Raw genomic sequence first — 12,138 nt, forward strand, 5'->3', positions numbered from 1 at the left:
TCCAGGACCCCCAAGACCTCCCGGCCCAGACAGGCAGGAGGTGGCATGTGTGGCAGGTTTTGTCGGCTTCTGTGCAGGGAGCCTGAGGAACCCGGCCCCACCGGAGTCAGCCTCCCTGTCCCTCCCACAGTGACGCCTTTGCCAAGTTGCTGGAGTCTGGGGACTTGAGCATGAGCTCAGTCAAAGTCGATGGCATTCGGATGTCCTTCCAGAACCTTCTGGCGAAGATCTGTTTTCACCACCATTTTTCTGGTAAGGAGAGTGAGGGGCTTTCACACGCGCGGCGGCTGTCCCTTCCTTTTGGAGCCGGGTCTGTGGCCCTCGCACCCAAACTCCCACCCTTTGGGATCCCGGGTAACTGGTGGCCCCGAGGCCTGGGAGCTGGTGCGGGGGCTGCATTCCCCACACCCCAGGCTTCCCAGGGCCACACCCTGCTCCTGCAGACCTGAAGCTGTGGCCAAGGGCAGCCCAGGAAGGTGGCCCCTGCTCTGGGGGTGGGGCTGCAACCATGCGGTGTGCGGGGGCCTGACGCCACTCGCTCTGTTGCAGTTGTGGAGCGAGTGGACTCCTGCGCCTCCATGTACAGCCGCTCCATCCAGGGCCACCACGTCTGCCTCCTGGTGAAAAAGGTGAGCCTTAGGTCGCTGCACACACCCTGGCTCCCACCTTTCCTGGGGTCATGCCCAGGCCTTCATCCCCAGGGGTGAGCCTTGGGACTTCGAGGGCTCAAGGACAGTGATGGCAGCACCACAGCCGTGAGCCCCTCACCTGCGCCAGCCCCACTCAGCAGCGCAGACTTTCCCTCAGCAAGACGGGGCTTCCGCCTCCTGCTGTGCTGCTCACCCCAGGCTGACACATGGCTCCGGGGGCCCCCACTCCCACTGCACTCCTGCCCCCCACCCCACCCCTGTGCACAAGGCAGCCAAGGTCCTGGGGTCGGACTCTCCACCTCTGACTGCTGAGCTTCCAGAATGACTCCTCGCTCACTCCGCTCCAGGCCTCCCTCTCCTGAGTATTGTAGGGTGGTTGTCTTCGCAGTGTGTCGACTGCCAAACTCAGTGTGTGACTGTTTTGTTGAGGGCTTTCGTGTGTGTATATGAGGAGTTGGGTCTTTAGTTTTCTTTTCTGGTACCGCCTTTGGTTTTGTCATCCAGTGACCTCATCAGACATGCAGGAGAGTGTGTCCTCTCTGTTTTGGGACAGACTGTGTGATGAGTGGCATTTTTTCCTTAGAAAGAAATGTGTGTACAGAATTCATCAGAAAACCGTTGGGCCTGGGGAGTTCCTTTTCTGCAGGCTTTTAGCTACAACCGCAGTTTTTTGTGTTAACAGTTATAGGAATCCCCAAGTTATCGCTCATCTTGGGTGAGTTTGGTAGTTTGTACTTTTCAAAAAACAAGGGTAAGGAATCATCAGGGTCACTGAGCTGATGTGCGGAGCGGTGCGCGCCGCGGTCTCGCTGCTCTGTTTCTTTTCACTGCTCCTTGTGTTGATCCTGGGTCACTTTCTGTTCTGATGGTCACGGTTTGTGTCTCTTTTTTCCTGGTTCTCCTCGGTAGAGGTTTGTCCATTTTATTGCACTTTTCAAAGAACCATTTTTCTTGATGTCTGGTTTGGTTCCAGTGCCCTCCGGGAGCATACTGAGGATTTCCAGTTTGTACGTGTTTCTTTCGCTTCTCCGCCTTCTTCCTCATGTTCATTACTCAGCTTTCCTCAGTTCCTAGAGGTCTGTTGTGGTTTTGATACCCTTGCTTTGTATTTTTATGTGTGGGTGTCCAGGGATCGTGCATACACACTTTGTTTTATTTATTTATTTATTTTTTTGAGACGGAGTCTTGCTCTGTCGCCCAGGCTGGAGTGCAGGGGCGCGATCTCGGCTCACTGCAAGCTCTACCACCTGGGTTCACGCCATTCTCCTGCCTCAGCCTCCCAAGTAGCTGGGACTACAGGCGCCCACCACCACGCCTGGCTAGTTTTTTGTATTTTTAGTAGAGACAGGGTTTCACCATGTTAGCCAGGATGGTCTCGATCTCCTGACCTCATGATCCACCTGCCTCGGCCTCCCAAAGTGCTGGGATTACAGGCGTGAGCCACTGCATCCGACCTGCCATTGATGTTCTTTTCATTCCTAACGTTCCAGTTTTCTCCTGGTTCACGGCCTTCCATGAAACGCTCACTCCCCGTCGCCTCCCCAGCCCCTGGCACCCCGTATCCTACTTTGTGTCTTGGTGAATCTGATGACTCTAGGGACCGCCTAGGAGTGGAACCACACGGGATGTGTCCTTCTGTGTCTGGCTGCTCTTATTCCGCCTCATGTCCTCAAGGTGCATCCACATCGCAGCCTCTGTCAGGATTCCCTTCGTTTTCAGGGCAGAATCGTATTCTCTTGTGCGGGTGGACCGTGCTGTGTGTCCCCTCATCCATTGCTGCTCCCACCTTCTGGCTGTTGTGAATTGTGCTGCTGTCAACATTGTTGTTAAACAAATAACTGTTTGAGTCCCTGCCTTCAGTACTTTTGTTTTTCTGTTTTAGTTTTTGTTTTTGTATTTTGTTTTGGAAACAGAGTCTTACTCTGTTGGCCAAGCTGGGGTGCAGTGGAGCCAAGGGCTCACCACAACCTCCGCCTCCCAGGTTCACGCGATTCTCCTGCCTCAGCCTCCTGAATAGCTGGAATTACAGGTGCACGTCACCTTGCCTGACTAATTTTTGTATTTTTAGTGGAGACGGGGTTTTGCCAGGTTGGCCAGGCTGGTCTGGAACTCCTGTCCTCAGGTGATCCGCCTGCCTCGGCCTCCCAAAGTGCTGGCATTGCAGGAGTGAGCCCATTTGTTTTGAATATACACCCAGGAGTGTGATTGCTGGGTCCTGTGGTGATTCCATGTTTGAGGTTTTGAGGTTTTGAGGAGCTGCCAGACTGTCTTCCCCAGTGCTGCACCGTGTATCCCATCTGCCGCCATGCAGGAGGCCCCATTTCTTCACCTGTCATTGTTATGCTGACAGCAGCCAATTCTTTTTTTTTTCTTTGAGATAGAGTCTTGCTCTGTCACCCAGGCTGGAGTGCAGTGGCACAATCTCAGCTCACTGCAAGCTGCTCACGTGTTCAAGCGATTCTCCTGTCTCAGCCTCCCAAGTAGCTGGGATTACAGGCACGCACCACCTCGCCTGGCTAATTTTTTTGTATTTTTAGTAGACACAGGGTTTCCGGGGTTTCACCATGTTAGTCAGGCTAGACTCGAACTCCTGATCCGCCTGCCTCAGCCTCCCAAAGTGCTGGTATTAGAGGCATGAGCCACTGCGCCCGGCTGACAGCAGCCATTCTGATGGGCGTGAGGCGTCTGGGAGCTGATTTGTTTTGCTGCTTTTGGGGTGTTGCGCTCTTCCTCCCCAGCCTGGGCTGCTGCCCCTCATGACCCGAGGCTGTGTTCAGATGGGTTCATGGCTGTTGCTCTCCTGCCAAGCTCACCACTCTGCCTTGTCCTGGCTGTTCTGCTGTTGAGCCCACACAGGGAGGGTCTGTTTTTCAGGTCTGAAATTCCCACTGGGCTCTTCTTGTATCTTCCATGTCTTTGCTGATGCCCTGGTGATCTGTTGGAGTGTTTTCTAAGAGCTACTTTAAAGCTTAGGCCAGCTGGGCATGGTGGCATGTGACTGTGGTCCCTGCTACTCAGGAGGCTGAGGCAGGAGGATCGCTTGAGCCCTGGAGGTTGAGACCAGCCTGGGAACGTGGCAAGACCCCAGGACTACAAAAAATTTAAAAAATTAGCCAGTACTAAGAAATTAGTACAGCAAGCCTCTAGTCCCTGCTACTCGGGAGGCTGGGGTGGGAGGATCTCTTGAGCCCAGGAGTTCAAGGCTGTGGTGAGCCCTGATTGTGCCACTGCACTCTAGCCTGGGCAACAGAGTGAGACTCCAAAAAAGAGAAAAAGAAAACTTGTGTCAGAGAGTCCTAGTATCCATCCGCCTTGGTGTGCCGGTGGCCTTGGTGTTGGGGTCTGTGGGTTGGGGTCTTGATGTTGGTTTCTGCCAGTGGCCTTGGCATTGGTGCCTCGGCATTGGGGTCTGGACATTGGGGTCTGGACATTGGGGTCTGGACATTGGGGTCTGGGCATTGGTGCCTCGGCATTGGGGTCTGGGCGGTGGGGTCTGGGTGTTGGGGTCTTGGTGTTGGTGTTTGCTCACGGCCTTGGTGTTGGGGTCTTGGTGCTGGGGTCTGGGCATTGGTGCCTCAGCATTAGGGTCTGGGTGTTGGTGCCTTGGTGTTGGTGTCTGCCGATGGCCTTGGCATTGGTGCCTTGGTGTTGGCATCTGGGTGATGTGATCTTGGCATTGGGGTCTACCAACAGCCTTGCCATTAGTGCCTTGGCATTGGTGCCCTGGGGCTGGGGTCTTGGCACTGGGGTCTGCCAAGGGCCTCTCCGTATGAGTGGATTCTCCTGGTTTTTCCTTGGAGTCCTATGAGCTTCTGGGCCTTGTTCCATTCTGTGGAGGACGTGGGTGGTCAGGTCTCAGCTGCAGGTGCCTCCTGCCTTCTGGGGACCGTGGCCCCAAGTGCACCGCCACCTGCCCAGCCTCTGTCCTCTCAGTGCTGCCTCTTGTCCCTGGCCTGGCGGGACCCGGCCGCGGCCTCTGGACTCAGTGCTTGGGCTGCTCTTTGGGGCGGGCTCCGTGGCGAGGGGCGGGCCCAGCAGATCCTGAGCCGCTGCTTTCCCATGCACCTCCCTCGCTGGGGCTCTGGTTACCCCACTCTGCTGGCTTCTTCCACAGTCGCTTCGGGGGCCCAGTGGCAGGAGGGCGGAAGGACAGACTGCTCAACTCACTGCCAGCTCAGGAGCTTTTCGGATTCTGGTCTTTGTCCCCAGCTGCCTCTGGCTGCCTCGGGGCCCTCAGGTGTTGGCTCCCACTTCTGTGTAGGCCGGAGCCCCTCCCATGGGACACCCGGGTGCCATGGGCCACTCCCTCACCCGAGCCCTTCCCGTTTTGTGTTTTAATAATTAGCAAATTCGGGCCGGGCGCGGTGGCTCAAGCCTGTAATCCCAGCACTTTGGGAGGCCGAGATGGGCGGATCACGAGGTCAGGAGATCGAGACCATCCTGGTGAACACAGTGAAACCCCGTCTCTACTAAGAAATACAAAAAATAGCCGGGCGAGATGGCGGGCGCCTGTAGTCCTAGCTACTCGGGAGGCTGAGGCCGGAGAATGGCGTGAACCCGGGAGGCGGAGCTTGCAGTGAGCTGAGATCCGGCCACTGCACTCCAGCCTGGGCTACAGAGCGAGACTCCGTCTCAAAAAAAAAATAATAATAATAATAATAATTAGCAAATTTGCAAAATTAAAAGGTCAGCACATATAGCTGTGAGGCAGTATTTGCACATAGTGGGTGGTTTTTTTTTTTTTAATGTTTTTGAGGTAGGATCTCGCTCTATTGCCCAGGCTGGAGTGCAGTGGTGCAAACCCGGCTCACTGTAGCTTCAACCTCCTGGGCTCAAGTGATGCTCCTGCCTCATTCTCCCACATAGGATCCTCCCGCCTCAGCCTCCTGCATAGGATCCTCCCGCCTCAGCTCCCCCGCATCAGATCCTCCCGCCTCAGTTCCCCCGCATCGGATCCTCCCACCTCAGCCCCCCCGCATAGGATCCTCCCGCCTCAGCTCCCCTGCATCGGATCCTCCCGCCTCAGTCCCCCCACATAGGATCCTCCCGCCTCAGCTCCCCCGCATAGGATCCTCCTGCCCCAGCCTCTCACATAGGATCCTCCTGCCTCAGTCCCCCCACATAGGATCCTCCCACCTCAGCTCCCCCGCATAGAATCCTCCCGCCTCAGCCTCCCACATAGGATCCTCCCACTCCAGCCCCCCTCTGCATAGAATCCTCCCGCCTCAGCCTCCCACATAGGATCCTCCCACCCCAGCCCCCCCTGCATAGGATCCTCCCACCCCAGCGCCCCCACATAGGATCCTCCCACCTCAGCCCCCCGCATAGGATCCTCCCGCCCCAGCCCCCAGCATAGGATCCTCCCACCCCAGCCCTGCTCTGCATAGGATCCTCCCGCCTCAGCCTCCTGCATAGCTGGGACCACAGGCATGAGCCACCCGGCCTGACCTGCATGTACTTTTATTTATTTATTTTTGAGACAGAGGTTTGTTCTTGTTGCCCAGGCTGGAGTGTGGTGGAACAACCTCAGCTCACATGCAACCTCCGCCCCCTGGGTTCAAGTTCAAGCAAATCTCCTGCTTCGGCCTCCCAAGTAGCTGGGGTTACAGGCATCTGCCACCATGCCTGGCGAATTTTTTTTTTTTTTTTTGAGACAGAGTGAGACTCCACCAGGCTGGAGTGCAGTGGTGCGATCTCAGCTCACTGCAAGGTCCACCTCCTGGGTTCACGCCATTCTCCTGCCTCAGCTTCCCGAGTAGCTGGGACTTCAGGAGCCCGCCACCACGCCCAGCTAATTTTTTTTATATTTTTAGTATAGACAGGGTTTCACTGTGTTAGCCAGTATGGTCTTGATCTCCTGACCTCGTGATCTGTCCGCCTCGGCCTCTCCAAGTGCTGGGATTACAGGCGTGAGCCACCGCGCCTGGTCTGTTTTTTGTATTTTTAGTAGGGACAGGGTTTCACCGTATTGACCAGGCTGGTTTCCAACTCCTGACCTCAGGTGATCTACCCACCTTGGCCTCCCAAAATGCTGGGATTACAGGTGTGAGCCACCATGCCTGACCTCTGCACACACTTTTAAAAATACCAATATTTTTCCTTACACAGGGGGAGAACTCTGTCTCGGTCGATGGGAAGTGCAGTGACTCCACGCTGCTGAGCAACTTGTTAGAAGAGATGAAGGCGACGCTGGCCAAGTGTTGAGAGCTGCCTGCGAGCCCCGCCCACCCGGGGACCGCAGCCCTGACGTGTCTCGCCTCTCCTCGGTCGTGTGTACTGTACGCAAGCCTGAGTGTTAATTTAATTAACTCCTTGTTGTCGCCCGCCGTGTAGACGTCCGAGGTCGTACGTTGCGTTGAATTATCCGACCGTCCTTTTTTACTGTGACTCTTCCCACTCTCTTTGGCAGGAAGTCCCCTTCACGTCCCCAGACCAGCAAGGGCCCCCCCACCTGGCCTGTGCCTGCCCCGCGCTGGAGGCCGAGTCCTTGAATGTGGCTTCAGGGGCTCCTGTCCTGGGCCAGGGCCCAACGGGCACCACATGAGGGGCACTTGGTGGACAGGGCGGGGCTGACGTGGCCTCCTCTGGGGTCACCTGCTTTTGTCCCAAAGGTCCTGACAGTGGCGTCCGGGGTAGGGCAAGGAAGGGCCGCTGTCGCCAGGGTTTTCTGTCCCAGGACCCACGGTGGGAAAGCGGTTTTGCCGGGCGTTGTCCATCGTCAGTGTGCTCGTGGGCTGGTGGCTGGGCCCTGGGATCCCAGGCCACGCGCCAGCCAGGCTGTGGGCAGGGAGGGGCCAGGGACGCCGAAGAGAGGTTGCCGTCAGAACCATGGACCGGGTGGGATGAGGCCTCTGCCACCATTCTTCCTGGGCAGCAGAAGTGCAGCTCGACGAGCTTAGGTTTGGGGTGGGGGTGGGTGGTCGCGTCCCCTGCTTGCCACTGTGCGCACCAAGGTTTCCCCACGTCCTTCCCAGCACTGTTAGGAAGGCCCGGGCAGGGCCTGGAAGCACCCGACCCGGGCTGTTCTCTTGTGTTGAAGGAGTGTGCCCAGTGCCCTTGGGCAGGACCTGGGAGAGCCCCCACCAGGCAGGGCAAGGGGACTCTGCTCAATCCCCGTGGGCACAGGACTGACCCTTCCTCAGAGATAATGACATTTTATCTTTTCCTTTTGATGAAAACTGTCACTTTAGCATGTAATCTATTACAGAATCCCGTGCAGTGATTCTAGGATTTGAAATTATATGATGTATTACATAAGAATTTATTTGCTATCGACATTCCCGTATAAAGAAGAGAGACATATCACGCTGCTGTCATGATTTTGTGTCAAGATGATCCAATAAAGTTGTAAAACAGGCGTTTCCACATGGGGTCTTCTGCCTGACCTGGTCATGTGGCGCTGCAGGGTTGGAGCCTCTGCGCCTCAGCTCATGGGCCCTTGGGAGGTGGCCTCTGTCCCCAGCACCATCCAGGCCTGGGGCTCGGGCAGGCACAGGCCAGGGAATCCCCCACCCCGTGGAGGCATTGGTTCCCAGCATCTCCCCCCAGGGCTGTGCAGGGGAGCAGGTGCCCACTTTCCCTCCCGTTCCGCAGGAGCCCCTCAGGGCAGGGACAGATCCAGAATTGAGAACTGCGGAAGAGCAGCCACCCCGCCCCTGGGTGAATTTGCCTCCTTTACACCAGCCTTACATCTTGAAGATGGGAGCCTTGAGCAAGGTGACGCTGGGTCAGTGAAGCCCCTGCCAACTCGAACCCAAGACGCGGCCGTGGTGGCAGGCATTTGGTGGCAGGGGGCGCAGAGCAGCACAGACGGGACCCCAGCCGCAGCCCACACCAGCGTCCTTTATAGAAAACAGTGCCTTGAAAGCACCTGCCGCAAGCCTCTTTCCTGTTAAATACGCTCGCCGGCCTCGAAGGAAGCATCTTTCACAGGCAGGACCTGGCACCACCACTCCGGACGCTGTCCTCAGTGGCCACTACCACGTTCTCCCCCGACACGCGTGTGGCTCCCATGTCCCACGGAGCCTGGGAGGCGCTCGGCCACCTTCCCACACGCCATTCCTGACAGCGAATGTGCCCATGCGCCCCTCCCGTGACGGAAGCCTGAGGCGGCCACGGAACAGTGCGTGGGGCCCATGCTGGCAGCGCCAGTGTGCTCGGGGCTGTTCCCACCAGTGTCCTGCAGCCGCCCCAATGCCGGAGCAAAGGGACACTCGAGGAAGCGAGGAGACCGGCAGAAGCGAGGAGACCACCGGGCTGAGGTCGCCCAAGTGAGAATGGGACTTGGAGCGGCACCACTGCACAGATGGAACACGAGTCCCTCCCTCCTGTGTCTCAGGACTGGTCAGCCAGGGTCAGGCAGTCGTGGCCCCGGCTCTGGCCATCATGCCACACCTGTTGCTGCCACAGAGATGAGACAGCCACAGTTCCTGCGTTCCTTGGCTCGGGTCTGATGTGACCACAACACCTAAACGCACTAGTGCTGGCCCTGGTCTCGACCATACTGTGGCCTCGCTTTGGGTGGAAGAACCCAGGCGCCCTGTGGGCTTGTGCGAGCCTACCTGTGTGTGCTCAGGTGGGCCACGGCCCCACATCTAGGAGTCCAGGGACACTCCCTGAGGCCCTGTGAGTTTAGCTCCAAGTCGGTCCCCCATGGCTGCGGACCTGAGGCCAGGACCTGCCCTGCTCTGGGACTTTTAGGCCTCCCCAGAAGCCCACCTCCAGCCCCCAGGGGCTTCCCCCTGCTCCGACAAGAACTCTTCTGCAAAGAGAAACATCAGGGATTTTAATCATCACGTCTCGCAGCTCCGCAGACCTGCCCAGGTGCTGACGCTGTACACGGCCCACCCCCACTCCCTCCCTCCCGCCCTCCCAGCCCTGGCCAGCTCAGGCTCTGTCTGGGGTTGGAGGGGGGGTCCTGAGGCAGCGGCAGCCCAGCTCCAGAGGGACAGGCGGGGGCTGTCCAGCTGAGTCCTGGCCCCACGTTGCGCTGGGGCAGGCCCGGCTGCTGTCAGTGCTGCTTGAGACACTCAGCAGCATCTTCCAAGGTCAGGTTGGCCAGGTGTGGGGGCTCCAGACACCTGAAGGCCGGCGATACCAGGCTGTGGGGAGATGAGGCTGCCTCAGCTCTCCATGTCCCCCACCCCCTGCCTCCCTCCCTGGGGGTCTTTGCTGGGGGGCCCCAGGCCTCTCCTCCCCGCTGGGATGTGTGGTCCTATGTGTGGCCACATCCACGACACCCGCGTGCCTGGGATTTCAGAAGGGTGTGGGGGCCGCGGCACGCAGTGCTTAGGAGCACCCCTTCTCCCGAGGCCTCCCTTCTCTAGGTCACTCACAAGGCTGGGGTGGCTCTGTGTGTCCCAGGCCAGGAGGAGGAGGAGGAGCGTAGTTTGTTCATGAAACCACCACATGGGTGTGGTTGCAGAGGTGACATCCAGCAGGTGTCCCAGGTATAGGGAGAGCCCCACCTGCGGTGCCCCCACTGACCTAGAGGACCCCCAGGCCCCCCCCTTCCTTTACTCCCTTCCCCTGAAGGCCAGGTCAAGGCAGCCTTACCTCATGCTCACGTCCTGTCTGAAAGGCAATATGGGGCAGTCAGCTCCTCCATGGGGCACCCCTAACCATCGCAGGGAACCCTCCCAGGCTCTGACCACAGACCTGGGGCAGGGGTGGAACCAGACCCTATGGGGACCCTTTAAGCAGGATGCCCCCCTCCAGCTAAGGGTCAGAGACCTTTGAGGGTGAAAGGGACTGCGGCCACCTCCTGCGCAGAGCTGGGTTGGACATGGGAGCTGAGGGAGCCAGCCTGTGCCCCACACATACTCACCCACGAGGTGCTCACACACGCGCACTGCCTGTGTCAGTTTGAGGGGGGACTTACTTGTGCCAGTTATTTCTACAAGGACAGTGGGTTTGGACTCAGGAGGCCGAGTGGCCACGGCCAGTGTTCCCTCCCAGGCCCAGGTGAGCTTGCTGCCGCCCCAAGACCCCACTCACATGTAGTTCAGCAGGCCCTGGACAGCTGACTCCCACTGCTCCGAGGACCTATGGGACGTGGGCTTGGAAGTGGTGTGCCCCTGAACCCCCGGACCCACCCTACCCCGATGACGAGGGCCAGGTGGAAGGTGGGGAACCCCCTCCAAGGAGCGCCTGGGACCCCAGGGACAGCAGGGCCCTGGCACGGGTGGGTGTGATGCCTGAGTCCTACTCGCAGTTATAGCCAAAGCAGGCGACGTGCGAGTCTGTGCAGTTGTTGCAGGAGATGGTCTCGTACTGGAAGATGCCTGAAACACACCACAGCCGCCAGGGCTCCCCTCGGCCTCCAGGGCCCCGAGCTGCCGCCAGCGCGCCCCTCAGCCTGGACGGAGCCTCGCTTACCACAGTGGCGCTGACAGTCGAGGCGACCTGTGGGAAGGCAGGACAGCGCTGTCTTACCAGGCCCAGCCTTGTCCCCAGTCCTGCCTCCTCCCAATCCGTCAAAGCCTCGGGGCCTGTCCCTCGCCACTGGGGCCCAGGCTCACGTGGTTTTCATGTATGTGTGTCCATGGCCCGGAGGGAAGGGGTCCCCAAGGTGACCCTCAGCGTGGGATGGAGCAAACTTCAGGGGAGGGTGTGGCGATACTCCCAGCGCCTCTGGGGGCTACTTAGGGGAGGTCCCGCGGGGTGATGGCATTGATCCTTCAGGGGCTGGGCTGGGTCCCTCCCTGGGGAGCTGCCCTCCTCCCCAGCTGCCCGGTGCCAGGTGCCCTGTTCACATCGCTCCAGCCTCAGCCAAGCCCCGTGGGTCTCCGAGGCTCTGGGCCACACCTCCTTCCCCTGAAGCCTTATTTGCTCACTTTCAATGATGGCGTTCTGGATGAGGTGCACCTGCTCCCGGAAGATGTTGCGCAGCTCGTTGGGGAAATACCCTGAGGAGTCCAGGCAGGAGAAGGTCAGGCTCAGGCGGTGGGCGGGGTGTCCTGGCGTGGGCGGGCCCCGCCTCGGTTTCGCGCCCCTTACCCGGGAAGTACATCTTCCCCTGGTACAGCTGATCCATTCTCTGGTACACTGCTGTCGCCACTTGGTCCAGCTTCTCCCGGGCTGCGGGCAGGAGAAGCAGCCAGGTGACCGGCCTGCCCGGGGGTCTCGCTGGGGGGTAGTCGGGACTGGGCTGGGCTCCGGCACTCACTGATCTCGGCGGGGATGGCCAGGTGCAGCTCCTTCATCGTGTCGTCGCTCCAGTCGGTGAGCAGCGCCCCTGACACGGGGATGTCGCCCACCCACCAGGACTTGAGGTTCACATGGTGGCGGTAGAAAGAGAACTTCTCGGAGAACTTGCTGTGACAGTGCAGACAGCCGTGGGCCAGCGCCGCCGTCACGCCCACCAGGCACAGCAGCAGGGCCATGCCCGTCCCGGCCCGCCGCCGGCCAACCAACGGCGCTGCTCGCGCCACACCCCTCAACCGCGCACCAACCAACGGCCCCCACTCGGGCACTAGGCCGCGCCTCC

The 12,138-nt window shown here is 59.0% G+C and overlaps 2 protein-coding genes across 6 annotated transcripts in view; one reads left to right on the forward strand and one right to left on the reverse strand.

The window, feature by feature from the left end:
• The window catches only part of AP3D1 (adaptor related protein complex 3 subunit delta 1), a 51,534-nt gene extending 43,519 nt beyond the window's left edge, over window positions 1-8,015 (forward strand). For both annotated transcript variants that reach the window (XM_021930503.2, XM_009193099.4), the window contains 3 exons: window positions 131-252; window positions 550-629; window positions 6,759-8,015. In XM_021930503.2, the coding sequence (XP_021786195.1) occupies window positions 131-252; window positions 550-629; window positions 6,759-6,854 (298 nt within the window). In that variant the 3' untranslated portion in view covers window positions 6,855-8,015. The remainder of the gene's footprint in view (window positions 1-130; window positions 253-549; window positions 630-6,758) is intronic.
• Window positions 8,016-9,414: 1,399 nt separating this feature from the next.
• On the reverse strand, window positions 9,415-12,133 carry IZUMO4 (IZUMO family member 4). Of its 4 annotated transcripts, none has more exons than XM_009193095.4 (10): window positions 11,818-12,133; window positions 11,649-11,729; window positions 11,486-11,557; window positions 11,028-11,054; window positions 10,858-10,933; window positions 10,647-10,694; window positions 10,531-10,545; window positions 10,206-10,223; window positions 9,986-10,015; window positions 9,415-9,751 (listed from the first exon to the last, which is right to left on the reverse strand). In XM_009193095.4, exons 1-10 carry the CDS (start codon window positions 12,032-12,034, stop codon window positions 9,661-9,663), a joined length of 675 nt encoding a protein of 224 aa, XP_009191359.1. In that variant the 5' UTR covers window positions 12,035-12,133; the 3' UTR covers window positions 9,415-9,660. The 4 variants fall into 4 exon arrangements, 3 of the variants coding, with proteins under 3 accessions (XP_009191359.1, XP_009191361.1, XP_009191360.1); XM_009193097.4 differs by having other exon boundaries at window positions 9,986-10,039; XM_009193096.4 differs by having other exon boundaries at window positions 9,986-10,000; window positions 11,818-12,132.
• Window positions 12,134-12,138: the final 5 nt, after the last annotated feature.

This window comes from Papio anubis, chromosome 20 (assembly GCF_008728515.1).
Source record: "Papio anubis isolate 15944 chromosome 20, Panubis1.0, whole genome shotgun sequence".
Lineage (NCBI taxonomy): Eukaryota > Metazoa > Chordata > Mammalia > Primates > Cercopithecidae > Papio > Papio anubis.